The 26,574-nt window shown below is 47.4% G+C and overlaps 1 protein-coding gene across 1 annotated transcript in view; it reads right to left on the bottom strand.

The window, feature by feature from the left end:
• The window catches only part of LOC118585556, a 92,365-nt gene extending 66,249 nt beyond the window's left edge, over positions 1-26,116 (bottom strand). The window contains exons 1-5 of the mRNA XM_036190243.1: positions 25,978-26,116; positions 25,466-25,683; positions 22,441-24,379; positions 20,945-21,777; positions 20,553-20,756 (exon numbers count right to left, since the gene is read on the bottom strand). Of these exons, the coding sequence (XP_036046136.1) occupies positions 20,553-20,756; positions 20,945-21,777; positions 22,441-24,379; positions 25,466-25,683; positions 25,978-26,116 (3,333 nt within the window). The remainder of the gene's footprint in view (positions 1-20,552; positions 20,757-20,944; positions 21,778-22,440; positions 24,380-25,465; positions 25,684-25,977) is intronic.
• Positions 26,117-26,574: the final 458 nt, after the last annotated feature.

Here is a 26,574-nt window from a genome sequence, read left to right as displayed (position 1 = left end):
GACTTCACTCTATTCCTTTCTCAATTATATTTTCCTAGTCAGAGCTAGAGAAATCAAAGGAGAAAAAGCATATCCTCATCTTTGATTAGCCCAGAAAAAAAAGATGAACAAAAACTATACAACTGATAACTGATTAGAACGTTCTAATAACACAGAAGGAATGGGGATTTTTAAATGTCTCTTATCCAGAGAAAATACTACTGGAAAGTATGTTATTCGTTTTATTTTACTTAACATGTCAGTGCCTCTGAAAATCCTCAAGGGGCATTACTGCAGGCATAGAGAGGTGGGGCTCTTTGCCCAGTGCCCTCACCCTACAGGGACTTGCTCACATGGGGCAGAAGTTGGTGCCCCACACCCAGGGACCTGGGCTGCTCTCACCTGGTAGCAGCACTATCTGCATAGCATCTATCTGCCAATCACTGAGCCACAGCAGGGTTCAAACCCTGAACCCTTCCACTTGTGAAGCCTTGTGCATAGCCAACAGTGTGTCCCGCTCTGTGTGGCTAGTAATCCTCAGATGCTGCCGTTAATCTTGCATCTGTCTTCTCCAAGGGTCCTTAGTTTCTCCCTAGCAGCATAGCTTTCTACAGCTGTGGCAGGAGGCTGTGTGTGCAGCCTGGGCCAGAGAGCATTTCTTAGTGATCTCTGAGCCCTGTCTTGCTAACAGCACTTTAGTTCTCCCACTGAAGTGCGCTCCACCCAGGGCTTCCATCTGCCCTGCAATCCCATGCAGTTAACACCAAACTCCCTTCTGCCTCTTTCTTCTGCTTCTTCCTCCACACTGGATAGCATCAGCTCAGACCTAAAAATAGGTCCATCTTCATGACGCTGTCTCTTTCATCCATAATGCTGTTCCTTTCCCCTTCCCCTCCTCAAATGGGGGTCAGGGCAGATTTTGCTTTACCAAATTTAATTCCATGGAAATGGTGTGTGTGTGTGTGTGTGTGTGTGTGTGTGTGTGTGTGTGTGTACATATTTTAAGTACATAAATACAACCTCTGAAGTCTGGATAATGGTACTTGTATATGTTTTCAGGGCTGACTGTTTGGTACGGATAAGCAATAGTTGTGCTCTTTCCTGGGAAAGACTGGTTTTCCCCTATCAGCATTCCTTGGTTTCTCTTAAGTTCTTTGGGCAGAGTTCAGGCCTCCTGAGCTTTCCCCCACACACCTTTGTGTGTCTGTTGGTGTTGTCTGAGGAGTGAAAAGAGCCAAGGGAAAAAAAACACCCTTGACCCTGACTTGACCCCAGGACCAAGGCTTGAAATCCCACCAATCCCTGAGCTTACCCCAAGTCAGGCTGCAGAATCCCATCAACCCCTAAAGCACAAAATCCGGTCAATCACCTGAGCTTGCCACAAAAATCAGCCAGTCTCAAGCCACCCTGGAAAGCTCCCCTCCCCTGCCCAAAGAAACCCTATATAAGCTCTGTACCCCGTTCAGTTTGCTGATGTTTCTTGAACTAGAGACAGCCACCCTCCTGGATTCTTCCTTCCCAATAAACCTCTTGAGTGAAGTTTATTGTGCAGTGTGACATTTTCACTGGAATGGAACCCAGCTGTAACAATTTTCACCAGTGCAAGAGCAGAGCCCAACTGTAACACTTTTGCTGGGGAAACTTTGCCCTAGCGGAGCAGAGTTGTTGCACTCTGGGGACCTGAGCAGAGCGGTAACCTTTCTTCTGAGCAGAGCAGAACTGTAGCATCTTCACTGGGGAACCCTCCCCTGCCCCAGCGGAGCTGTTACACTTGCACTGAGGAAACCTTTCCCTGGAGCTGGGCTGCAAGCTGCTACACTCACAGTGACTTTGTGGTAACCCTTGGCTCCTGACTGCCAGGATCCCTTTCCATTGGAGCTGCAACACTTATATCATCCCTGATCCCCTCATGTTTAGGCATCCACGTTGGTGATACTTTATATTCAGCTACCTAGCTTCAGCAGCCACTGAAGCAAGCAGATTGACACTGTCCTTGTTTTCGTTTCAGGCCAAGGTCACTCTGTGTCTTCCCTGTGCAGAATGAAAACTATGTGATTAATTCCTAGAACAAAGACTATGCCAAGGGAGAGAAGCGGATGGAGAAGACAACTAGAGAGACAGACTCCTGTGCAACATGGGACTCCTCATTCCACCCCAAGGACGTGTCCAGTCCACAAGCGAGTAGTTCTGTGTAAGGTTTCCATGCCCATTATTCCCCTTGGGCTGAAGCCTTGCAAGCAGATACCTGCCATTGTGCCAGCTCCTTTGTACCTTCCACAGTCACCCATCTCCAATTATATAAATGCATGTGACGATAGTGTTAAGCTATGTGGATGCATTACAGGAAAATAAAGGTTAACTCTGAGAGTCACTTTTCTGACAAAACCAGACTAAAGTTCCCATGGCTATACAAAATAGACTAATGCCACTGTCTGTCTCCTTACATTGTTTCATTAGACAGAACATATCAATTTAATAAAAAGCAAACTTGGGCTCTGTGGACTGCTGAGGAAAATTCCTCTGTAGCATCATGGCAGGTTTCCCACCATCCTTCTCTTTCTGATGAAATTAACTCCCCATGGTTGGCCAGCAGGATAATCTTATTTTAGCCAATCAGCTTGGGAGCTGCAGTTGACCTCACAAAGGGATCAGAAAGTATGTGCAGTCATAGCAACCGCAGCTCAGCACCCGTCAGCTCTGGACCCTTCCCCTAATGACAGACACCGGCTGGCTTCTTCGATGATTAAACTTTTCCCCTGTGATCCTCCTTGAATACATTAGCCAAACAAGTCTGATAAATTTGTTTATCCCAAGGCAATCATTAGGAAATTACCTGCAAAAGTAATTCTCAACAGAGCAGCCTGTGAAGAGAAAGCCATATGGCACTGAGAGCCGAATGAGCAATGAAATCTTTCCCTGTACATTCCAACAGGTCGGGCTAGGTTTCCTCTGCAACTTTATTATTTTGAGCCAAATCACAAAAATCTCAGTAGCCCAGAGGCTGTTTCATTTCACAGGAGGGAAAGCTTTCTTCTAAGAGCTCTAGTGTTCTCTAACCAATACTGCAAACCTACTACATGCTAAGCCTGGAGATCAGTGCCTCCCCGAGCCCTGTGGTCTTCTGGGAGGAGGCAGATGTGTTAACAGATGACTACAGCTTACCATGAGGTACAGGATGCAGAAAATAGGGGAGCAAGTGCATAACCCCATGAGGTTTTGCCAAGGTAACATTTAGATTGGCAAAAATGGCTGAGAATGATGTCTCCGTGAAGGAGATATCCTAGGCAAGTATACAGCATTGGAGAATCATGAGACTGAGTTCAAGGCAACTGGAGAGCTGTCACATCTGGTTCCAGAAAATGCATCTGGAAATGGCAGTGTAGGGGGTTGGGGACATTATGGCCTCAAGAAGACCAAGGTGGGGAAGAGAGGAGGGGCCACTCTAGAAACTGCTTCTCATAGTGACTCAAAAGGACAAAGTTTCAATCTGTCATGGCCCTTCCCCAGGGAAGAAAGCAGCCTAGAATGTGCTGCTGTCCCGACCCATGTCACCCACAGTCACCCCTCTACCACAGTCAGTGAAGTTCAGTGAATGAGCACAAGCTGGGGCCCATAACTCGAGTTTTAAACGAAAAAGGCATTTATAGAAATTGGTGATGCAAATGTGATGACCCAGATGTGAGCATGACCTTGCTGACCCCCATAGGCTTTATGGAAACCAACACTAGAGAAACTTCCTGAAAAACAGAGGTTAGACCAGCAACCAGACTGTAAGAGACCAGATGGGGTCCCTAGGAATGGTCACACCACTGGACCCAGAGCCATGTTAAGGCAGGATTCAGCTCAGATTGGAGTAAAGGGGCCCATAGCTAAGCCTGCCATGGTTAGCATTCTGTAGAGTAGGGTATACATGTCTAGATACCAATGGCTTCCATGTCTGCAGACCTGTCTTAACATCTCAGCCCTGGTCTTCAGCTGCTGGCACATTCTAAAAACCCTGTCATCCTATAAACTTGCTACAAGGGTGCCTCCCAATAGAACTGGCCATGAAGCTAAGGAGTCAATATGTTCCAAACTTTTAACACTATCTACTAGCTTTTGAATTTTTAAAGATAGACATTGTAATAAAATTATCTTGTCTCTGCTGACAGTTCTACAGAGAGAAGAGTGTGACCATTGAATGTACTGGTCAAGCACCTTTCTGTGCTGGGCCTCAGGCTGAGGCCTGTACAGAAGGCGGCCTTTAGTTTTCATTACATTTTTTGACAGCTTCAGACCTGTAAGCAATGGCATTTAATCCCAGGTGCATGCCCAGTACCAATGAGAGAACAGCCTTAGAAGTGTTTATCTGTAAAAATAAAAGATATTGTACTGGAGAGATGGCTCAGCAGTTAAGAGCACTGGCTGTTCTTGCTGAGGACCTGGGTTCACTTCCCAGCACCCACATGGTGGCTCATGACCATCTGTAATTGCAGTTCCAAGGGATCTGGTGGCCTCAAAGTTTAAAAGTAGTAACAAGGTGTCGCTACACTCTTATTTGACCAGGAAGGCAGCTAGGGGTGCTAGAGCCCTGTCACATAAGCACTCAGATAGCACAGGTAAGACAGCTGAGGCCATCACAACTGCAACGTGAGTTTCAGGCCAGCTTGGGTTACAAGAGAATCTTCTCTCTAAAAATCACAAAGCACAAGTCATTAAATAAATAAAATTAGAACATGATTGAACAAGTGAAAAAAACAAACAAAAAAAAAAGGTAAAGAGCAGAAAAAGGAGACAATGAGGGTGGCATAGAGAACGGGAGGGAAGGAATGGAGGAGGGACTCGGTTGTCTCAGGGTAAACACTGAAGCAAAAAGAATATTCTTTGTGCTGGCCATATTCCCAGCGTCAGCATGCTAGACTCTGGAAGCCAAGAAGACACTGGGAATCTGCAGGGGAAGCATGCTCATGGACCAACAAGGCTTGAGAGAATGTGGCTGAGGAGGCCAGACAGAGGAAGCAGACTTGCCTTGGGGCACATCCCAGTGAGCTACTGCCCCGGTGCCCTGAGGCCAGGTGTTCAGCTCTGGATGCTGGTTCTCAGACCAAAGGAATCATCAGAGGTGTGGTCTCCCCAGGACAGCATCCAGGAAAGATATAGAGTCTAGACTCCAGGGACATATCTAAAGCCATACAACTGTTCCATGACACCTGGGACTGGAACCTAGGTCTGCATAGTTCTGGGTGCTTTTCGTTGCAATGACATTACAGAAATTTTACATTCACATTTTAGAAATTCCAGTGTTTAAGACTGGGCAATCAACCTGCATTCAGAAGCCAATGTCACATGCACACAGGGCAGGAAACACACCTCTCAATGGCCATTTCTGCATTACTTCTCCACTCAAGGAGATCCAGAGGATGGGAGCAGAGACTCCTTTCCTGACCCAAAGAGCTTGTATTTTAGTTCTCAAAGACATGGCTACACATTTGTTTAGATTTTTCTCTCTCCAGACTTGGAGATTTGACACAACACCGCTTGAATAGACTCTCTCCTCTCTCTTCCCCTGCTCCTCCCCACTCTACTGCTCTCCACCTATCCTTTTCCTCCCTGAAATCCACTAGTACAACCAACCTTAATCTTGTGTCTTCAAAGGTAAAATTCTGCAAAGACTCTGCAGACTCAGAGGATGTTTAAAACTCAAGCAGAGGAGACCCGAAGAGCCATTATGAGAATAAGGAGCCTGGCTCCTTAACCCAGAGCAGCATGAACCCTGAGGAACACAAAAGACCCAAACACTAGCTCTTTTCCATTCCCTTCTCCACATTAGATAACCAGCAGGGAAAATCTACCTGAGCAGGAAGTCTTCCGTAGTAACAGTTGTGCATCCCTATCACCTCATCTATCTAGAATTCTCATAGGGAACACCACCAGATCCAGGATCAGGGCACCCCAACATGGGTATAGATACTTCAGGGTGCAGAGTCCTAAAGTAAAGAGACTTTGATGTCAGTGCAGGATCCCCCTTGAGCAAGTCTTAAGCAAGGGTGTTGAGCACCTGGCCAGAGGACAGATACCCTAAGATGAGCTGATGGCCTTTGACAAGATGGTGAGGTCAAAGAAGGATGCCAGTTCTAGTGGTGAGCCTGAGAGATAGGCAAATGGACAAACAGACCAATGGTGTCTCTGGAACAACCTCCTCTCTACTGAGCATCTAGCCTCAAAGGTTTTATCTAAACTGCACCAATAATAGTATGGTCCTGTTCCCCTGCTCAAGAGCCTACTATAGCTCCTTGTCGCCTCCTGTTGCTATGGTGACCAGGCATCCTGGCTTGCTCAGATTTTACAGTTCATAAGTGTTATGAAATCTGATTAATTCTCTATAGTTCTCCATTTGTTTGATCACATGGTCACTGCATCTCCTCCATACTACAAGACTACCCAGCCCACCCTGACATTCTCTTATGCATAGGAATTCTTCAGAAGGGTCTTGTTAATCCCAAAGATTCAAGGAGAAACACCATCAACCCAAATCATCATGGCCAAATTAGTTAAAGCAAGCAATTAATAAAAGCAAGCATTTTTATTCATGGTCTCAGGCTGCTTCCCACTAAGGTGGGGTTCGAGAGGACAACATTGGAAATGAGGAAGACAAGGTTTTTATAACTCAGGGGTAGGGAACTTCCCAATGGGGGATTTGTTAGGCAAATAAGCAGGGTTACAGGAACAAAATATAAGTATAGTAAGTTAATCATAAAGACTCCTGAAACAAAGACATGATTGCAAGGTGCTCATAACAAGGAAGTCATAAGGACAAGTAGTCATAAAAACCTTTCAAAACAAAGATAAGATTGCAAGATAGTTATAAATAACTTCTCAAACAAAAATATGGTTGCCAGCCAGGTGGTGGTGGCGCATGCCTTTAATCCCAGCACTCGAGAGGCAGAGCCAGGCAGATCTGTGTGAGTTCGAGGCCAGCCTGGGGCTACAGAGTGAGTTCCAGGACAGGCTCCAAAGCTACGCAGAGAAACCCTGTCTCGAAAAAGAAAAAAAAAATATGGTTGCCATTCCTGTAACAGGCAGGCATTTGTAGTTAAGGTTACAAGTGGGTCATAGCCCAATCCTTGAGAAACAGATTTAATCATAAACAGGAATAAATCCGGTTTGTTTTTACTATAAGATGGCTTTCAAGCCTAAGACAGAGGCAGGGTGGTCCTTCATCTTATCAGCTATCCACTGTTAATGTGGTTAGCCCACAGCCTGAGCAGAACCGTAATGATGCAGCAAACAGCCTAGCAAGCTGCCTCTTTGTTCAGTTCCACGTTCTAGTAAGTGCAACTGGACTGTGGAGCTGTGAAGCCAAGCACAGCATTCTACCCCAGTGGTGTCACCTACAACCTGTGTGTGGTCACAGGCAGAAATACGCTCTTTCCCGTTCTCCTCATCAGAGAACACAACAACTAGAGAGCCAAATTTGGGCGGGAACATCTGGGTGCTTGGCTCACCTGCTGACTAATAGTGAGATCACCACTACTGTCACCCTTGGTCCCTATGCACGATGTTCTGATCACCAGTCTCTACTGACAGATGCCCTGTGAGCAATAACCACAGCTTAGGGACATGTCTGGAGATGGTAGTACCTTAGATGATAGAGATGGGTGGTTGTTGTTGTTGAATGGCTCACTGAGAGAGCATTCCCAGGGCATTGACATTCATAAGCTAGTATGAATGAAGCAAGACAAATTGCAGAGAGGGAAGAGATGCTGAGCAAGATGCCATTTCAGCTCAGATGAACTTCTGTCCCATTCTGTGGGGAAACCCATGCATCACAGTGAGCCCTACACTTGGAGCAATAGGGCTCTCTTGGTGAATGACACCTATGTGAAACCATAGATTGTCCAGGATTCCAGACAACTCAGGAAGACTAGGAAGCTTGGACACCTCTTATGTAGTGTGTTTATCTTAATTGTTCTAGTATTAAATAAAAACTCAGAAGTCAGAAATTGATATGAAAACCTGATAAATCCAAAGAACAGTGGAGGAAAGATCAGCTGACCCTACTCTCCACCTTTCCCGGATCGAAAAGCCCTCCTATCTTTTCCAAGCCCCTCCTTCTTCCTCTCTGTGCCTGTCTTCTCTGAGTCTGCCAGAAAACTTTCCAGCCAGCTGAAAGTGGACTCCACCCTCTGAACCAAGGTCCAATTCCATTGGCAGAGTTGGAGGGACAACACAAACAAGTCTCTAGCAACAGTTATGTGTAACCACGGCTTCTCTAAGCCATAGTTCCTTTACTGCCAAGATGGTACCACAGTACTCACCTTGGTGGTTAGGAAAATTCAAACACAACTTTTTAAATCTTGCAGTAAATGGGCCTGCATGTCTCTCCAATGAGCCAGGTGCCTCTGGGTGCTCCATGGATAGCACCCATGTTCTGTGTTCTGTCCTTGTAGCTCTCCCATCCCAGACAAATGTCTCACATGCACACATGTGTCCAAGCACATACAGGTATGCACACACATGTACATATACACCCTTGCTTCAACCTGCTTTTGCCTCTACATGTCCTTTTCTTTATATTTTTCACTTCCAGGTCCTGGCTCATAGTCCACCTCCTCCATTACCTTCCTCAGTCTCAAACTGATTTTGGTTATCTCTAAAAGCCCTTTTTTCATGCAGTTCCATGAACCTTATCATTCACTTGATGGGTTCTGTTTTGTTTGAGGATAAGATCACATGAATTTCTGACTGACCTTAAACTCATAGAAATCCACCTGTCTCAGCATCCCCAAACTAAAAATTTGTTCCAAGCATGTGTGGCCACACCCGATTTATTTGATTTGTTTCTTATTGTAGATGTTTGTTTGGTTCGTGGTCCTTGATCATCAGCCCTACCACATGACTCAGAGTCCAGGCTATTGCGTAGGACCACGTACATCCTTTTGTTTTAATTAGCGAGTGTTTTCTAATAAGGATAATGACCTTGGTTGACCATTTCAATTCTCAGGACTCTCAAAGCCAGCAAAAATCCTTCCCTAGAGTCCAGAGGTGCTCAGCTGACAACCTGGGCCAACCGTGCATGGAAATGAATGATAATGGCTTCCCCTGCCATTTAGGTCACAGATGAATCTTAGGTGAGACTTTTCTATTGGGTTCTCACAGTTTCTGAAAATTGGCACCCTAGGAGGTGCAAAGTGAACTCCCTGCACAGCCCTGATTACCAACACAGTTTATGCATGCATTAGGAGGGAGCTACAGGGCTGGCTGCCTCCTGCACCCAGAAATGGCTTGTTAAATCAAACCTTAAGTATTTAGCATGTACAGTGCAGCCTAATTTATGCAATAACTATATTTTTGCAAAGTTGATGCAAATTGAATTTGTTAGGGGAAAGGTCACATTATATTCAAAATTCCCTTGGAGCCATTTCTAAGTGAGAGTATCCTACTGAAAATTTTCCTTATAAACATTACCCACTCATTAGTTTAGCAAATTATAATGCAGTTTTTAGTTGTCTGTTTCTTTAAATCAGGCTTACCTGAATTTTCTCTCAGTCTTTTGAAAAATAAAATTTATGAGCTACCATGAATTAGTACTACTCAACTTTTGCCATCTTCTTTGCTAATTCAAATGTTACTTCATTAATTTCAAATTACTACCCAGTTTTACATCATAGATTTTTTTAAATAAAATTCAGCTAGGTGGTGGTGGCACACACCTTTAATCCCAGCACTTGGGAGGCAGAGGCAGGCAGATCTCTGTGAGTTTGAGGCCAGCCTGGTCTACAAAGAGAGTACAGCCTGAGCTACACAGATCAACCATTTCGATAAATAAATAAACAAACAAATAAATAAATCAATGGAAATAAGAATTCAGAGAGGTCAAACCCTTCAGTTACAATCAGGTCTGAGGTAATGTGGCTTGAACAACAGTAATAACGTTTCTCAGAGTTGTGGACAGGAGCCCAAGGTCATGCTTTCTTTCAGGGGCTTCTTTCCTGGCTTGCAGATGTCTCTCAACAACCGTAGTCTAAATGTTTGTAGCCCTTCAAATGCATTTGCTGAAGACCTAAGCTCTGGTGTGGTAATGTTTGGGAGGTTACTCAGTTTAGATGACCAAGTGAGGGCGGGACTCCCGTGACCGGATTAGAGACCAGAAAACAGGAAGAGGCAAACTAAACTGCACTCAGATTCTCTCTCTCTCTCTCTCTTCATCTCTGTCTCTGTCTCCCTCTCTCTCTCTCTCTCTCTCTCTCTCTCTCTCTCTCTCTCTCTCTCTCTCTCACATACACACACACACACACACACACACACACACACACACACACACACACACACACGTGGATGCATGTGCCACATAATAAGAAGGCACTTCCCAAAAACCAGTGTTTGCTGGTTTCTCAGCTTCTCCGCTTCTTAGAATTGTGATAAACAAAATGTTGGTTGCTGAAGCTGTAGCATCCTTACAGCAGCCTGAGCCCAGACTTCTCCTCTGTGTCTACAAAACTCCCCATGTCTGTGTCTCCATCTTCTCTTCTTACAGGGCACCAGTCGTAGTAGACTGGGAGCATCCCAAGCCTCAGCTATTGTTCCATCTGATGCTGCCACATTCTGAGTTGCTGCTGGGAGGGCTTCCTGTTTATTAATCTCAAACACAATTCAGTCCCTGACTCATGGATGAGTGAACGCTGAAGACTAGAGGCACCTCATCCAAGAGGCTCTTTCTTTGCACCCAGCTTTCTCTATTTGCTCGTGGGCATTTGTGGAATTATTTTAAGAGTAAGATACTAAATAAATAGTTTCATTTGCATTTCTAAGCTCCTACCTCAGCAACACAGTATATCTGACATGGGATTTGCATGCATCCATATGGACACACACACAGAACACCTTGCCTTCCACAAAATTATCTATGAAAAATAGTTAGGATTTATGGGGAAATTTTAAATAAGATGACTGAGTGAACCATTAATATTCAAGATCTGTGAAATTCTGCAATAGGGCAATCACAAAATCATTAACCAGATTTGAATTCCGTTACCAAACTGGGGATGATTGCTTGTTCCTATGGCCTGTGCAGTAGGGGACAGAGAAAGGCAGATCCCAGATTTTGGCTAATCTAGCCAAAAATACAAGCTGCTGGTTCAGTGAGAGACTGTCTCAGATAGAGAAAGACACCCAACACACCCATACACACTTAACACACACACACACACACACACACACACACACACACCACATACCACTCCATAAATACAACACAACAACACACACACACACACACACACACAACACACTCTAATTGATTTTTGAAATTCCCTAGCAGTTAAGTCTCCACCTGCATTTGCAGGTCTCCTTATGTCAGCCTCCATCATTTGTAACCTTACTCAACAGCTTGGGAGTTGTTCCCTCAAGATGTACACACTAATATTTCCCTCTTTGCAGGCCATGTTTGTCAAATTTTAAAAGCCTGAACCCGAGCTCAGGCTTCATCAAGACAATTTCCTCCTACTCCCTTCAATGTTTCAAGAGCCCTGCTCATCTGAACCAGGGAGCCCAAGGCCCCCTGAGCTGTGAGGTCTCCGAGCGTTGTCAAGGCAACAACTGTCTGGGAATGGCACCATTCACTGAGCACATAACAAAACCTGTGTCACCAGACATCTTCCAGACATGAAGTAGGCACATGTGTCACCGTTTTTTGACCAATGAAACAGAGTTTCAGAGGAATTGTGGGACATCTTTAAGAACAGATAAATGCCTGGCCTCCATCCAAATTTCATAGTAACCTGTGTAAAGTATCAATATGTTGCTTTATACCCATCCCTGTTCTCTGAGCTCTGTGCATTCTGGGATGCCCCTCAAGTTGTGAGCAGTGGCCTAGTGTGGTAAGATCCTGGGCCCTGTCCCCATGCGTGTCTGTGCTGCTCTGCAGAGTTGGAGATTACATACACTCAAAAGATCATCGGTGGACACAATGCTAGCCACAGACAATTGGTCCAAGTCAGGAGTGAATCTGGAGCTGGGCAAGGCTAAACCTAGAGAAGGAGAGCATTGGGATGTCAGCAGGAGGTAACAAGTACCATGGGAAAATAATTGAAGGGATGGAGGAGAGAGGCTTGTCAGAAATGAAGAAAGACCCCTGGTTTGTAGCATTTGTTGATGCCCACAGTGTCAGTGCCTTGACTGAGGAACTGAATGTGAGGTCAAGAGATGCACACAGGTGTCTCTGAGACAGTGTCAGCTGTCAAGGACTGAAGATGTCAGCACTGTACTGAGAAGGTGTGCAGCATGTGTATACCCACGACGGTATTCAATAAAAAGGGGGTCGACAGTCTCAATGTAAATTCCCACCGTATGTAAATGGAGTCAGTGATGTGACAGATGCAGATTAGTTGACATGGAAGATAATGATATTTAATGTCAAACATTTAATACAGTATACGCAGTATATTAAAATACAAATATATAAATGAATTTATAGTCAAGACAGTTGAGAGCAAAACAGAAAAGTATTAAAGACCAAATACCACAAACAATAAGAAAAAATTGACATTTTACCTAAAAAGAATGTATGGATTCCTCATTAGTACTCAGAATTCTAATTCAACTGTCCTCAAGAGTAAAAACCAGTAAGAACATAGAAACCATAACACAAATCATCACAGATGGAAACGTGGAAAGAATCTGAAAGAACTACTATGATGAAAGGGAGAAAGAAAAAACAAGACACAATGATTAAGGAATAGATACACTGATAAATAAGTTTAAATAACTGCTGAAAATCTATCAATAGAATATGAAATTCTCAGCCCCATGAAGAATTCCGTGGGGCTGAAGAGACGGTGCAATTGTTGACAGCATGTGCTCTAGACAACCCAAGTTTGGGCGCCAGCGTCTTGTCTGGTGAGTCACAATCACTTGTAACTTCAGTTTTGAGGACATCTGGCCCTCTGGCCTTTGTGGGTACCCGAACTCACATGCACACACCCACACAGAGAAAAACATGCATAGTTGTTGTTGTTGTTGTTGTTGTTGTTGTTGTTGTTTTCTAGACAGGGTTTCTCTGTGTAGCCCTCACTGGCCCGGAACTTGCTCTGTAGACCAGGATGGCCTTGAACTCAGAAATCTGCCTAGAATTAAAGGCATGTGCCACCACTGCCTGACCACACATATTTTTTTTCAAATAATAAAAACAAATCTTGTTTAAAAAGTTGGGTGGAAAATGTGGCTGGGGAATGGTGGTCTGTGATGAGTTGGAGAGGAGGAGAAGGGATGAATATGATCTAAACACATTATATTTATGTCTGGAATTAGCAAAGAATATATATAATTTAAAAAGAAGAATTCAATCTAATCAAATTTTGAAAGTCAAGAAATGAGGAAGTAGGGACTGAAGAGATGTCTCAGTTGGGTATTTCCTGCTTTCCCAGTGGACCTCAGTTCAGTTCCCAGCAGCCATGTGTGGTAATCCACAGTTCCCTGTACCTCCACCTCCTAGGGATCCAAAGCCTTTTTAGTGCCTCCATGGGCAAACATGCACATACATACACATATGCAATAATTAAACTTTGTTTTTAATATTTAAAAGTATTAAACCAACTCTTAATGACTTATTATTACACCCGTAGATCAACGCATCTCTCCACCCTCATCAGAAGAAACTCCAGTTTCCAGTCAACGGCGATTAACACAGACCCACACTGGCCATATTTCAGAGAACAAGATACTGAAGAATGCTCAGCCCTAAAGGTAATCTATATTCTTCGCCTCCCTCCCAAGGCTCAGTAATCACTGCAGAATAGAGGACAGAATGAGTGTGAGCAGAGGCACTGGACGACAACGACAAGGAAACACGTTATGGACCCGGAACGCAGAGCAATTGGAACAGCTGCATAAAACCTGTGCACACCCCAGCCAGACCAAACCCCAGCTTAGAGAGGGGAGTGTTGGGCATACAGTCCCACCACCAGCCTTGGAGCTATTGTTAGCTTCTGGGAAAGGGAGAGACTATTTTCTCTAAGAAATGAGTTCACCTCACTCCAGGGGACAACCACACATCCAAGAACATTTGGGTAACATAAATTGGTCTGGAAAGGCCTTTTTTATGACACAAAATTAGGTGGTATAATGTTTGAATGGGATGTCCCCTACAAGTCTTGATCATTTTAATGCTTGGTCCCAAGTTGGTGGCTGTTTGGGGAGGACTGGGTAATGCACCCTTGCTGAGGAAAATATGTCATTAGGGGTGGGCTTTGAGGTTTCAAAAGACTCACATCATTTTGTTAGCACTCTCTGCTTCCAGTTTGTGGATGGAGATGTGAGCTCTCAGCTGGCACCCAGCACCATGCCTGCCTGTCTGCTGCCATGCTCCCCACTATCATTATCATCACCCCTCTGCAACTGCAAGCTCCCAATAAATTCTTTCTCTTATAAGTTGCTTTGGTCAGGGGTTTATCACATGTTTATCACAGCAGTAAAAACTAAGACAGCTCGATTGGGAGCATGAGGTAGATCTGGGAAGGGGAGGGTGAATACAATCAAAACGGATTGTATGAAACTTTCAAAGAACTCATTAAAATATAAATTTTAATTCATTGTGAAAAACAAATCTTTTAAAAAAAACTGATAAATGAGAAGACAAACATATGTAACAGCCAGGCATGTTGTCTCCAGCCTGTATTCTTAGCATTCCAGAGACTGAAACAGGAAGATTGCCCTGAGTTTGAAGCTAGTCCTCGCTGCAAAAACAATAACCATGCAAAGCACATTGAGTATGCCTGTGGTGTGTGTTGGTGGAAAAGCAGGTACTTAGCAAAGGCCTCAGCACCTTTGCGCACAAGAAAGCATATAAACAGTAAACACAGTAGCTCTTCAGACCAAGTATGTAAACAGACATGCAGAATAACAGAAATAAGTCTGTAATCACAGTAAATGTAATTTATCTCACTGATTAGAACAATTGTTGATTTGGGAAAGAGTTAAGAATGTGCTGCATTGGGGCTGGGGAGATGGCTCAGTAATTAAGAGCACTGACTGCTCGTCCAGAGGACCCAGATTCAATTTCCAGCACCACATGGCAGCTCACAATTGTCTGTAACTCCAGTTCCAGGGGACCTGACATCCTCACACAGACACACATGCAGGCAAAACACCAATGCACGTAAAATAAAAAATAAAGTCATTAAAAGAGAAAGAAGAATGTGCTACATACAAGAGGAACTCTAAAATCTAATTCCTATTTTAAAGAATTTTTTCCCTCAATACAAAGTCTCAGTGGTAGCCTGTGCGCTGGTGACCTTTCTACTGCTTTGATTAGACACCATAACCAAGGCAACTTATAATGGGAAGAGTCTAAATGAGCTTATGGTTTCGGAGGGTCAGCATCCATGATGGTGGAGCAAAGGCGTGGCAGCACAAGCAGCTGAAAGCTGAGCTCTCAGACTGCAACAGGAGGCAGAGAGGACACTGGGAATGGCCCAGTGACACACCTTTCCAACAAGGCCACACCCCTAACCTTTCCCCAAAGTTCCACCAACGGGGACCAAGTATTTAAATATATGAGCCTATGAAGGTCATTATCATTCAAACCACCACACCCTGGATGGCTTAGAACTCACCAAGTATACTAAGCTGGCCTTCAACTCAGATCCACCAGCCTCCACCTCTGGGTGTTGGGATTAAAGGTGTGCATCATCACACCTGGCAATTTTAAAAATAGATCTAAGTATACTGCTGAGTTGAAGATGATGTTGACTGGCCATCCCTCCTGAGGAAACACTTATAAACATCATCCTCTTTGTTTGGTTGGTTTGGGGTTTCTATAATTTAAAAAAATTTTAATGTGTATGTGTGTGTATGCCTGAGAAGTGTGTGCAGAAACCAGAGAAGACCAGAGAGAGTGTTGAACCCACCTGAACTGGAGTTACAGGGCATTGTGAGCCATCTTGGGAGTTCTGCAACCAAATGGGATCCTCTGGTCCTCTATAGGAACAGTAAGTACCCTTAACTGCTGAGGCAACTCTCAAGACCATTTTGAAATTTAAGGCACAATGTCTTAAGAAGTGCGGAAATAGCTCAGCAATTTAAGATACTGGCTACTCTTCCAGAAAACAATGTTCAAAATCTCAGCACCACAGGGCAGTTAACAACCAACTTTAACACCAGTTCCAAGGGATCTGACGCCCTCTTCTGGCCTCTGTGGGAACTGCACACATGGAGTGCACAGACGTATATGCAGGCAAAACATCCATAAACACCAAATAAAAATAAAATAAATATTTAAGAAAACAAGACAGTATCTCACTATGTAGCCCAGGCTGGCCCAGGACTCACTATCCTACTGCATCAACCTCCTAAGTGCTTGTATTTCAACCTGACTAAAAACTTGATCTTCTCAGACTACAACATGTCAACATGTTCTCTGAGCTGCCCAAGTGTACAAAATGATGTATGTGAGTAACCACACATGTATTTGACAGACCTGGGATTGTCACTTATGTCTCAGCACCAGAGGTTTGGGTTTTTTCCTTTTGTTCTTTTCTACTAAAGCATCTCTAGTTCTTAAATACCCAGTCAGAGCCTCTCCTCCAAGTAAGTAACAAGTGGAATACCTTTTTTAAAAAAGGTCTAGGGCAGTGGTTCTCAACCTTTCTTATGCTATGATGGTTAATATGGTTCCTTATATTATGGTAACCTCCAACCATAAAATTATTTTATTGCTACTTCATGATGTAATTGTGCTACCGTTGTGAATTGTAATATAAAATATCTGATATGGGGGCTGGAGAGATGGCCCAGAGGTTAAGAGCACTGCTTGCTCTTCCAAAGGTCCTGAGTTCAATTCCCAGCAACCACATGGTGGCTTGCAACCATCTGTAATGAGATCTGGTGCCCTCTTCTGGCCTGTGGGGATATGTGCAGACAGAACACTGTATACATAATAAATAAATAAATCTTTTTGAAAAAAAATATCTGGTATGCAGGATATCTGATATGCAATCCCCAAAGGAGTCACAACTTGCAGGTTGAAAACCACTGATCTAGGAGAACGTGAGAAAGAGAGAAAAAAAACACAGCCAATGGCCATAGACTGTCACACTAAGTGCCTGGAGTGTTTCTCAGGTAAACAAGCTTTCTAAGACTTTAGATCCCTTTGTAAATGGGAATGACCCATGGGCCAGCTGTAAGCAGTGTCACACTGTACATGGGGCTCAGAGTCTCCAGCTCCACCTCAGAGCCAATCCCTAACATCATATTAGCATTGCTAGTGACAAACATCCACTGATGAGAGAGCAAGAGGAGTCGTGGGGAGAAAGACCGACCACCTGTGCAGGTGTGCCAGAGGCCGGCTCAGAAAGGGCTACCACCTCGGCTCCTCATGCCGTGTGCTCTCTGGGTGGCAAAGCTGTTCCCTCTGTCACTCCCAGCCATCAGTGAAACAGCATGTTTCTGTAGTACATAGAGTACAAAAATGCAACTGTAGGCTCTTCCTGTCCACTCCATCTTCAGATCTGGCTAAATGAACAGTTAACAATTAGCTCAATGAATACAAAAGGGTCCTACAGTGCCAATTACAGTGAAAGGGTTATCAGAGTGTATGAAGTTTGGAAACCTTGAAGATATGTATCTTGTCTTCAGAATCATGCACATATGGAGGGAAACCTTGGAGCAATTAGGAAAAGGCAGGTTGATCTCCTTTCTAATAAGGATCTTTCTGGGAGGCAGAAAGTTACCTGTCTCAGACAAATGCCTGGAGCTGTCAGAGAAACGTGGTCTGTGATTACAAGACACATAGACGTTAACAGGTGATGGGAAATCCCGTCATGAACTCACACAGGGCTGGTCAGAGTGTCTTCTTCCTCTAAGAACTTTTTAAACAAAGACTTGGCAGGCAGCACAGACAGAAACAGAAAAACTCCTTTGATTTGAGAAACTCATTATATTTAATTCTTTATGGTTCTGTTCAAAAGTTGAATTTTTTATTCTCTGCTTTCAATACCTAGAGATACCACGACTTCATAAAAGTAACTACAAAAAAATTTATGAAGAGCTGAGGTGTGGAGGTGAAAGACCCCCGGAGAGGTCTCCCCTCAGGAGAGACCCCCGGCTCAAGGAGCACGCAGCGACCACGGATCAGATGCAACAGCACGAGGTTTATTTAAACACAGGTACCTGGGCAACCAAGTCTCTCGGAAAACTTGCGCGCCTCTGGGTTGGTAAGATGGGTTTTTATAGCAAGAAGCGCGGGAAAGCATTAGTCAAAGGGTTCTGATTGGATAATTTAAACAAGGCGCGAATGGTTACAAAGCTCTGATTGGACAATTCAAGTGAGGCGCGAATAGTCAAAGGGTTCTAATTGGACAAAGCTCTGTCAAAGTGAGGCGCGAATAGTCAAAGGGTTCTAATTGGACAAAGCTCTGATTGGACAATTCAAAGTGAGGCGCGAATAGTCAAAGGGTTCTAATTGGACAAAGCTCTGTCAAAGTGAGGCGCGAATAGTCAAAGGGTTCTAATTGGACAAAGCTCTGATTGGACAATTCAAAGTGAGGCGCGAATAGTCAAAGGGTTCTAATTGGACAAAGCTCTGTCAAAGTGAGGCGCGAATAGTCAAAGGGTTCTAATTGGACAAAGCTCTGATTGGACAATTCAAAGTGAGGCGCGAATAGTCAAAGGGTTCTAATTGGACAAAGCTCTGTCAAAGTGAGGCGCGAATATATGAGCATAAATCAAATGGGGCGTGAACTCAGGCTCAGGGTGGTTTGTGGGTTTTTCCCTGGGTAACCGGATATGTGTGTTGGCTCAACCCCTATCTAGAATTCCAGCTGCTCTGGCCCTCCCGCACTGACGCCAGGCAGTCTGCCCCTGACATCCTGCTTATCTATTGGCTATCTGGGCTGCGGTGGGGCCATTCTATTTCCTGGAACTGTCTTTTGTTCCCTTATAAGCCTTGCAAACATAGCATTACTATAGGGGTGCCGGGGGGTCTTTCATTCCCCCATTTTCTTTTTAACTAAATGGAATCTTTCATTTACTGAGGTGCATAAAGGTGAGGGGCCAGGGGTGGTGTCTCAGTCTCTGACTGATGGAGTCGTTGATATTATTGAGTTAGTACCAGAGTCTGAACCACCGAAATTCTCTCCTTAATAAATTGAATGAGTCTGTTTAAAATGCAAGGGCCAAACATCAAAATAAGCACAAGAATCAGCAGAGGGCCCATGATGGTCGATATGAGGGTGGTGAGCCATGGGGACCTGCGGAACCATCCCTCGAACCATCCTTGTTGTTCCTCAAAATATCTCTGTCTCTGCTTCAACCGCTCTCTGAGTTTCGCCATGCTATCTCTGACCAAACCTGTATGATCAGCATAGAAACAGCATTCTTCCTTTAGAGCGGCACATAGTCCCCCCTCCTGTAGAAACAGGATGTCCAGTCCCCTACGATTCTGGAGTACTACCTCAGAGAGAGAGGTTAAGGACTTTTCTAAGGCACTTATAGATTCCTCCAGAGCCTGTATATCCTGGTTCATGGCGGCTTGGAGCTGTTGGATGTGTTGAGTTTCAACTAGGGCAGTTGCTCCTGTTCCTATCCCAGCCGCAACTCCCCCCATAGTGAGACCTCCTAACATAAGGGCTAAGGTCAGGGACACAGGTTCCCTCTTGGTTCGGGCGGGTCCCATCTCAAATTGAGCATAAATGTCTTCAGGCTCATGATAGGTTATCCTGGGAAACAGTTCTATTAATACACAAAAGCTGGACTCATTGCCTTGCAGTAATGACCAGGATGCACAGTGAGTGAGTCCCGTGTCGCATGCCCAGTAAGTTCCATTAGGACTAATGGAATATCCGGTTCCCGAGGTCACAATAGTATTACAGAGGCCACGATGGGATGGGGGAGGATTCCCCAGGCATAATCCCTGTCCAGATACTTCTGACAGAGTCAGCTTATGTTGGGTCTCTCTCAGGCATCGCGCGGGGGGGGGTGTCCAGCTGGGAGTGCGGGCCCTGTACTGCTACCCCTTCATAATAGGGAGGGAGGGAGAGTAAACATAGCCAACATTCCTGAGTTCGGTTAGGCTGGGTGGCATTTAGGGTGGAATAGGCTCCTTGCAGTAGACCAAGGAGTCGATCCCCTGTTCCTAGGCGGGTCCTGGCGGGGGCCGCAGTTGTTGGGGCTGCAGTTATGTTGGGAACATTCATATTGAGTGACGTAGTGGGAGTGGGGAGTTGCTTACCCTGTCCTGTCTGGGACGGGGGTTTCTGATCTGAGAGGACCGAGTTGGGACCAACTGACAGGGGGGTGGTTTCTGCCTTGAGCTGAATTTTGAAGGTCAGGCCTTTGTTAAACCCTGTCATATAAAACCTGAGTCCCCAAGTATGCCCGGACTGCCATCCTCTGTCCTCCTTGCCCTTTTCAGTGAAAGAGATAACAATGGGTAAGGGGACAGTTCCCTCAGTGCTGACTGTACATTTGTTGGGGCTGGAATAATTTTTAGACACCGTTATCAGGTCCCAACTAGAGCTGGGCTTCCAATAGGCCCCGCCGGTGGTCTCACATCCCCATTGTTTGCAGAAGAATTCCTCATATCCCCCACATCTACGGGCCTCATTCCGGTTGCGGCCATCACGGGGACAGACATAAAAGTCATAAGTGGACAAGGAACAACGGGTGTCTGCATTGATACATCCAGGTCCCCTCTGTGGGAGATGGCCTCGTCCTCCCCCAGGTCTGATTGACCGGGCCGTGCGAACCGGGAAGTCAGAGTGACTCAAATGAGCAATGTCCCAAGCGTCCAGGCCCGCTACCAGCTGGCAAATATCGGGAGTTAGGGGGGGCCACCAGGTGTGGGGGGCATGGTTAGCTGTGGTTGACCATATGGTCTCCCCGGTTTGGGATATAACTTGCCAAATGAGCCTTTTAACTTGGTGAGGGGACCCTGACCCCAGGGTTGGGAGAGGGGTAAGAGTAAGGAGGAGAATCAGGCACGAGAGAGTCTTATCTTCAGTGGATTTTGAGTGCGCTGTACCTTCCATGTGGACTCCTTGGCGCTGGTCGGGTCAATCTCCTTAGCAGCCTTCACGTGGGAGGCGTGGACCCAGGCAGCAATCCCGTCGACCTTGAGAGCGGTTGGTGTGGTCAGCAGGACGGTGTATGGTCCCTTCCACCGTGGTTCCAAATTCTTGGTCTGGTGTCGCCGAACCCAGACGGAGTCCCCGATCTGGAAGGGATGAGGGACTATTGGGTGGTCCAGTTGCTCTCGGTAGGCTGCTGCCAGAGGTTTCCAAACTTCCTTCTGTACCAGCTGGAGGGCCTGGAGGTGTGCCTCTAAGGTAGGGCTGGTAGCGAAGGACGAAATGTCAGGATGAAGGAAATTCACAATAGGTGGGGGGGCCCCATATATAATTTCAAAGGGAGTCAAACCATAGGGTCCGGGGGTATTCCGGGCCCGGTAAAGGGCTAAAGGGAGTAGGAGCACCCAGTCTCTAGAGCCAGTTGCAAGCGTTAATTTGGTCAAAGTCTCCTTAATGGTTCTATTAGCTCGTTCTACCTGTCCTGAGCTCTGGGGCCGGTATGCACAATGAAGCTTCCAATCAATCCCCAGCAATCTGGCCACCCTCTGACTTACCTGGGAGACGAAGGCAGGCCCATTATCTGACCCCATTACCTGGGGCATCCCATATCTGGGAAAAATGTCCTCCAACAGCTTTTTGGCCACGACGTTGGCTGTTTCCTTCTTGGTGGGGAATGCTTCCATCCATCCAGAAAAGGTGTCCACAAAAACCAGGAGGTAACGGTAGCCATAGAGTCCGGGCTTTACCTCTGTGAAATCTATTTCCCAATGAGTCCCAGGGCGATGGCCCCTTAGGCGGGTTCCCTTGCCTAAGTGGGCCATTCCGGGGTTCACTTGGGTGCATGCTGGACAGCTAGAGGTCACTTGCTGGAGTATTTGGTCCTGGTTCAGTAGTATAGCCCCAGAAGTCTCGTCGGCCAGTAGGGCCTTCATTTTGCCCTTGCCTAGATGGGTCAGTGCATGAAGAAACTTGAGCATGTATTGGGTATGGGAAGTAGGCATGACTAGTTTGTCTTCTTTTGTATAAGCCTGCTTCTCAGAGTCCCATTCCGCCCCCATTTTCTTTGCTAGCTCATGGTCCTCAGGGCTGTAGGGCATAGGGCCTCTGCCAGGCGGCGGGTGACCCTGCAGGAGCATCAGCTGCCCTTCCTTGGGTGGTTGGGAGGCTGCGGCTCGGGCGGTTAGGTCAGCCAGCCTGTTTCCCCGAGCCACTGCTGTGTTCCCCTTTTGATGCCCTGGACAGTGCATTATACTGAGCTGCCGTGGGAGGAATAGTGCTTGTAGGAGATCCAGAATCTCCTTTTTATTCTTGATTCCTTTACCTTCTGAAGTCAGGAGGCCCCTTCGTCTGTAGATTTCTCCATGCATATGAGCAGTGGCGAAGGCATATCTGCTGTCAGTATAGACTGTGAGTCTCTTACCTTCTGCCATCCGGAGGGCCTGGGCGAGTGCGATCAGCTCCGCTCTCTGGGCCGATGTTCCAGCCGGCAACGGCGAGGCCCAGACCACCTCTGACTCAGTGGTGACAGCTGCTCCTGCTCTTCTCGTCCCTTCCTCGAGGAAGCTGCTCCCGTCCGTGAACCAGACATAGTCTGAGTCCTTTAATGGTTGATCGGTCAGGTCTGGACGGGTACCGTGCGCTTCCGCCAGGATCTGGAGGCAATCATGCTCCCCCGAGGAGGCAGGCAGGGGTAGTAGGGTGGCCGGATTGAGGGAGACTGTGGGGCCGAAAGTCACTCGGTCGGTATCTAGCAGCAAGGCCTGATAATGAGTCATTCTGGAGTTGGAGAGCCATCTGTCTGGGGGCTGCCGGACTAGGGCTTCCACCGCATGGGAGGATAGCACAGTCATTGGCTGACCCAGAGTCAGTTTACCCGCATCCTTGAGCAGGACTGCAATAGCGGCCACCATGCGTAAGCAAGGGGGCCATCCAGTGGCTACCGGGTCCAATTTCTTGGATAGATAGGCCACCGGCCTCCTCCAGGGCCCCAGTTTTTGCACTAATACCCCTTTGGCAAAACCTGAGTTCTCATCCACGAATAGTTCGAAGGGCTTAGTTAGATCTGGTAGGCCCAGGGCTGGTGACTCGAGCAATGCTCTCTTAATTTGTTGGAAGGCCTGTTGATGTTCTTCCTCCCATCGGAACATAATTCCCGGCTTAGTGAGAGGATACAGGGGGGCAGCCAGTTCAGCAAACCCAGGAATCCAGAGGCGGCAGTAGCCGGCCGTGCCCAAAAATTCTCGGACTTGCCGAGGGCCCTTGGGAGGGGGGATTGAGACAATTGCCTCTTTTCTGGCCTCGGTCAGCCATCTTCGCCCTCCCTCCAGGGTGTAGCCCAAATAGATAACTTTGTTTTGGCATATCTGGGCCTTTTTGACTGAGGCCCTGTAGCCCTTCTCCCCAAGCCTGGTCAGCAGAGCCTGAGTTCCTTCCAAGCATTCGGTCCGGCTCCTGGCGGCCAAGAGGAGGTCATCTACGTACTGGAGCAGAGTCAAGGTTGGGTGCTCTACCCGGAATCCGGCTAGATCTGCATGGAGGGCCTCATCAAAGAGTGTTGGGCTATTCTTGAACCCTTGAGGGAGCCGGGTCCAGGTCAGCTGTCCTGAAAGCCCGATTTCTGGGTCCCTCCATTCAAAAGCAAACAGTAGCTGGCTCTGAGGATGCAGTCTCAAGCAAAAGAAAGCATCTTTTAGATCCAGCACCGTATACCAAGTATGGGTCGGTGGGAGGGTGCTGAGGAGGTTGTAGGGGTTAGGTACTGTGGGGTGTATGTCTTCTACCCGCTTATTGACCTCCCTTAAGTCCTGGACCGGTCTGAATTCCCCCGTGCCTGGTTTCTTGACGGGTAAGAGGGGAGTATTCCAGGGAGATCGGCAGGGTTTGAGCACTCCCTGGTCTATTAGCCGCCGGATGTGGGGTTTAATCCCCTCCTGCGCTTCCCGAGACATGGGGTACTGTCTGATTGAGATTGGGGCTGCGGAGGCCTTCAATGAAATGACCAGGGGCGGCTGGTCGTGCGCAAGCCCCAAGCCTCCTGTTTCTGCCCATACCTGTGGAAACCTGTCTAGCCAGTCCTGCATCTCACCCGGTGGTTCTTCAGGGGGCTCAGGCTCGAAAAGGCGGTATTCTTCTTCCAGATTTAGGGCAAGGACTTGTAAGGGGGTTCCCCCAGGCCCCGTGACCGTGGGTCCTCTTTCATCAAAGTAAATCTGTGCTTTTAATTTGGTCAGTAAGTCCCGGCCCAGCAACGGGTGAGGGCAGTCGGGTATATGTAGGAAAGAATGGGTTACTTGCCCCGACGCCAACTGGACTTTTCTTTCAGTCGTCCACCGGTATCTCCTACTACCGGTGGCCCCCTGGACCAAGGCGGAACGGTCACTGAGGGGGCCCCCAGTATGGGTCAGGACCGAATGTTGGGCCCCCGTATCAACTAGGAAGGTTATGGGTTGCCCCCCGATCTTGAGGGTTATCCGAGGCTCAGGGGGGGGCTCCTGGCCTGGACCCCCCTAGTCTTCCAGATTAAGGAGGTCCACAGCCTTGGGTCTGGGTCGTCGGGGTCCCTGTGGTCTCTGTGGGCATTCCCGAGCCCAATGTCCTTTTCCCTTGCAGTATGCACACTGGTCCTTTTCCAAGGGGGGTCGCCTTCGTTCTCCCATCCTAACTCCCTCTCTGTCCTGACCCTGCAACACTACGGCGGCCAGTGTCTTGATCTCCTTGTGTCGTCTCTTGTCCCTCTCATCCTGCTTCTGCCACATCCTCTCCTCCCTTTCCTCCGGGGTTTCCCTCTTGTTAAATACTTTCTCTGCCTCCTTCAGCAGATCCGAAAGATTCAGTGTCGACAGTCCTTCTAACCTCTGTAACTTAGTCCTGATATCTGGGCTCGACTGGTAGATAAATGACAGGATAACTCCTGGCGCCTGCCCTGGGTCCTCTGGATCATAGGGGGTGTACATTCTATAAGCCTCTTTTAGCCTTTCTAAGAATGCGGCAGGCGTCTCCTCCCTTCCCTGGATAGTGCTTCTTACCTGGGCCAAATTAGTGGGCCGCCTAGCAGCGGCACGGAGACCCGCTAAAAGCAACTGGCGATAGAGACGTAGGTGTCCCCTACCTTCATCGGTGGTATAATCCCAATTCGGGCGCGTGAGGGGAAAGGCTATGTCAATGAGATTGGGGAGCTGGGTAGGTCTCCCATCTTCGCCGGGGACCAGCTTCCGTGCTTCCAGGAACACCCGCTGCTTCTCCTCCACAGTCAGGAGGGTCTGCAAAAGCTGTTGGCAGTCATCCCAGGTTGGCCGATGGGTCACTAGGATAGACTCAATCAAGTTGGTTAATGCCACGGGATCTTTGGAAAACGGGGGGTTAAATTGTTTCCAGTTATAGAGATCAGAGGCCGAGAATGGCCAGTACTGGAGATGGCGGCCGGGCCCTTCTCTGAGGGGAAAGGCCTTGGATTCCAGGGGGGTGTCATCCCGGCGGGCCCGAAGGCGACCGGCGATGGGTGAGGGAGCCGGGGTCCCCCCTGTGTCCCCGCCAGTTGCCATCTTCTCAGGGGCTGCTGCCCCTCCGATGGCCGTCATCCCTGTTTCCGGTCCCGCGGCTGGCGCGGCCGGTGCCGCGCGATAAGGCGGCGGCTCAGCTGTTAGGAGGTCAATGAGGGGAGAGTCTAGGTCGGAGGGGAGGACGGAAGGCTTGAGAGCCTCTTTGCGGGGAAGTATAGGGTATAAAGAGGAGGAAGAAATCGCAGGCGGTGCGGAGGGCGGGGGAGAAGCCAAAGGGGTTGTAGAGGGACCTAGGAGGAAGGGCTTGACCCATGGAAATGGGTTTTCTACCAGGGATCTCCAGATGGCTATGTAGGGGACCTGGTCCGGGTGCCCGTGGGGTTTGGGGGCAAAAATCTTCCCTTCAATCTGTGAAATCAAAGAGAGGTTAAAGGAGCCCTCTCGGGGCCAGCCGACACCCATCATAACCCATTCGGCCTCGCAGAGAGTGGTCCATTTATTCTTTTTGATGATGACTCCTTCCTTGTTGCCACGGCCTTTTACGTCCGACCAGCGGTCGAGAGTGAGGCTCAGGGGCGTAGCGACGGTTTGTCCCATTCTGGTGTCTAGATAAAGAAGAATTAGGCAGCAAACAAGAAACAGACAAACAACAGACGTTACAACAAATCGCGCTGCGCGGCTTCGGCGCAAAACCGAAAGCAAGAACTCAGTCGGGGATTGGGAGGGTTTGCGCCCCCCCGTCCCCTGCCAACACCACGTATCCCTCGGATACCTGGGAGGCCCCGAAAAACCGTGCCCCAAAGGGGACTTCAGACTCCCGTGGAACGTCTTCCAGGGTTGGTGAGCGAAGTCCGGGCTCGTCAGCCCCTTCAGCCTCACCCCGATACAGAACACTAGGGGAGATACCCTAGTGCGGGACTCAGGCGGCCCGGCCTCACGGCAAGTCTGCCTGCCTCCTCTCCCGGCACTACAATCAGGCGGCCCGGCCTCACGGCAGGCCTTGCCCGCCTCCTTTCCTGGTCCCTCCAGACGCTGCGCAGGAACAGAGCTCAAAC

The sequence above is a fragment of the Onychomys torridus genome, chromosome 6 (genome assembly GCF_903995425.1).
Source record: "Onychomys torridus chromosome 6, mOncTor1.1, whole genome shotgun sequence".
NCBI lineage: Eukaryota > Metazoa > Chordata > Mammalia > Rodentia > Cricetidae > Onychomys > Onychomys torridus.
Note: the sequence above shows the minus strand (reverse complement) of the source record. Positions and strands in the feature narration are given on the sequence as shown.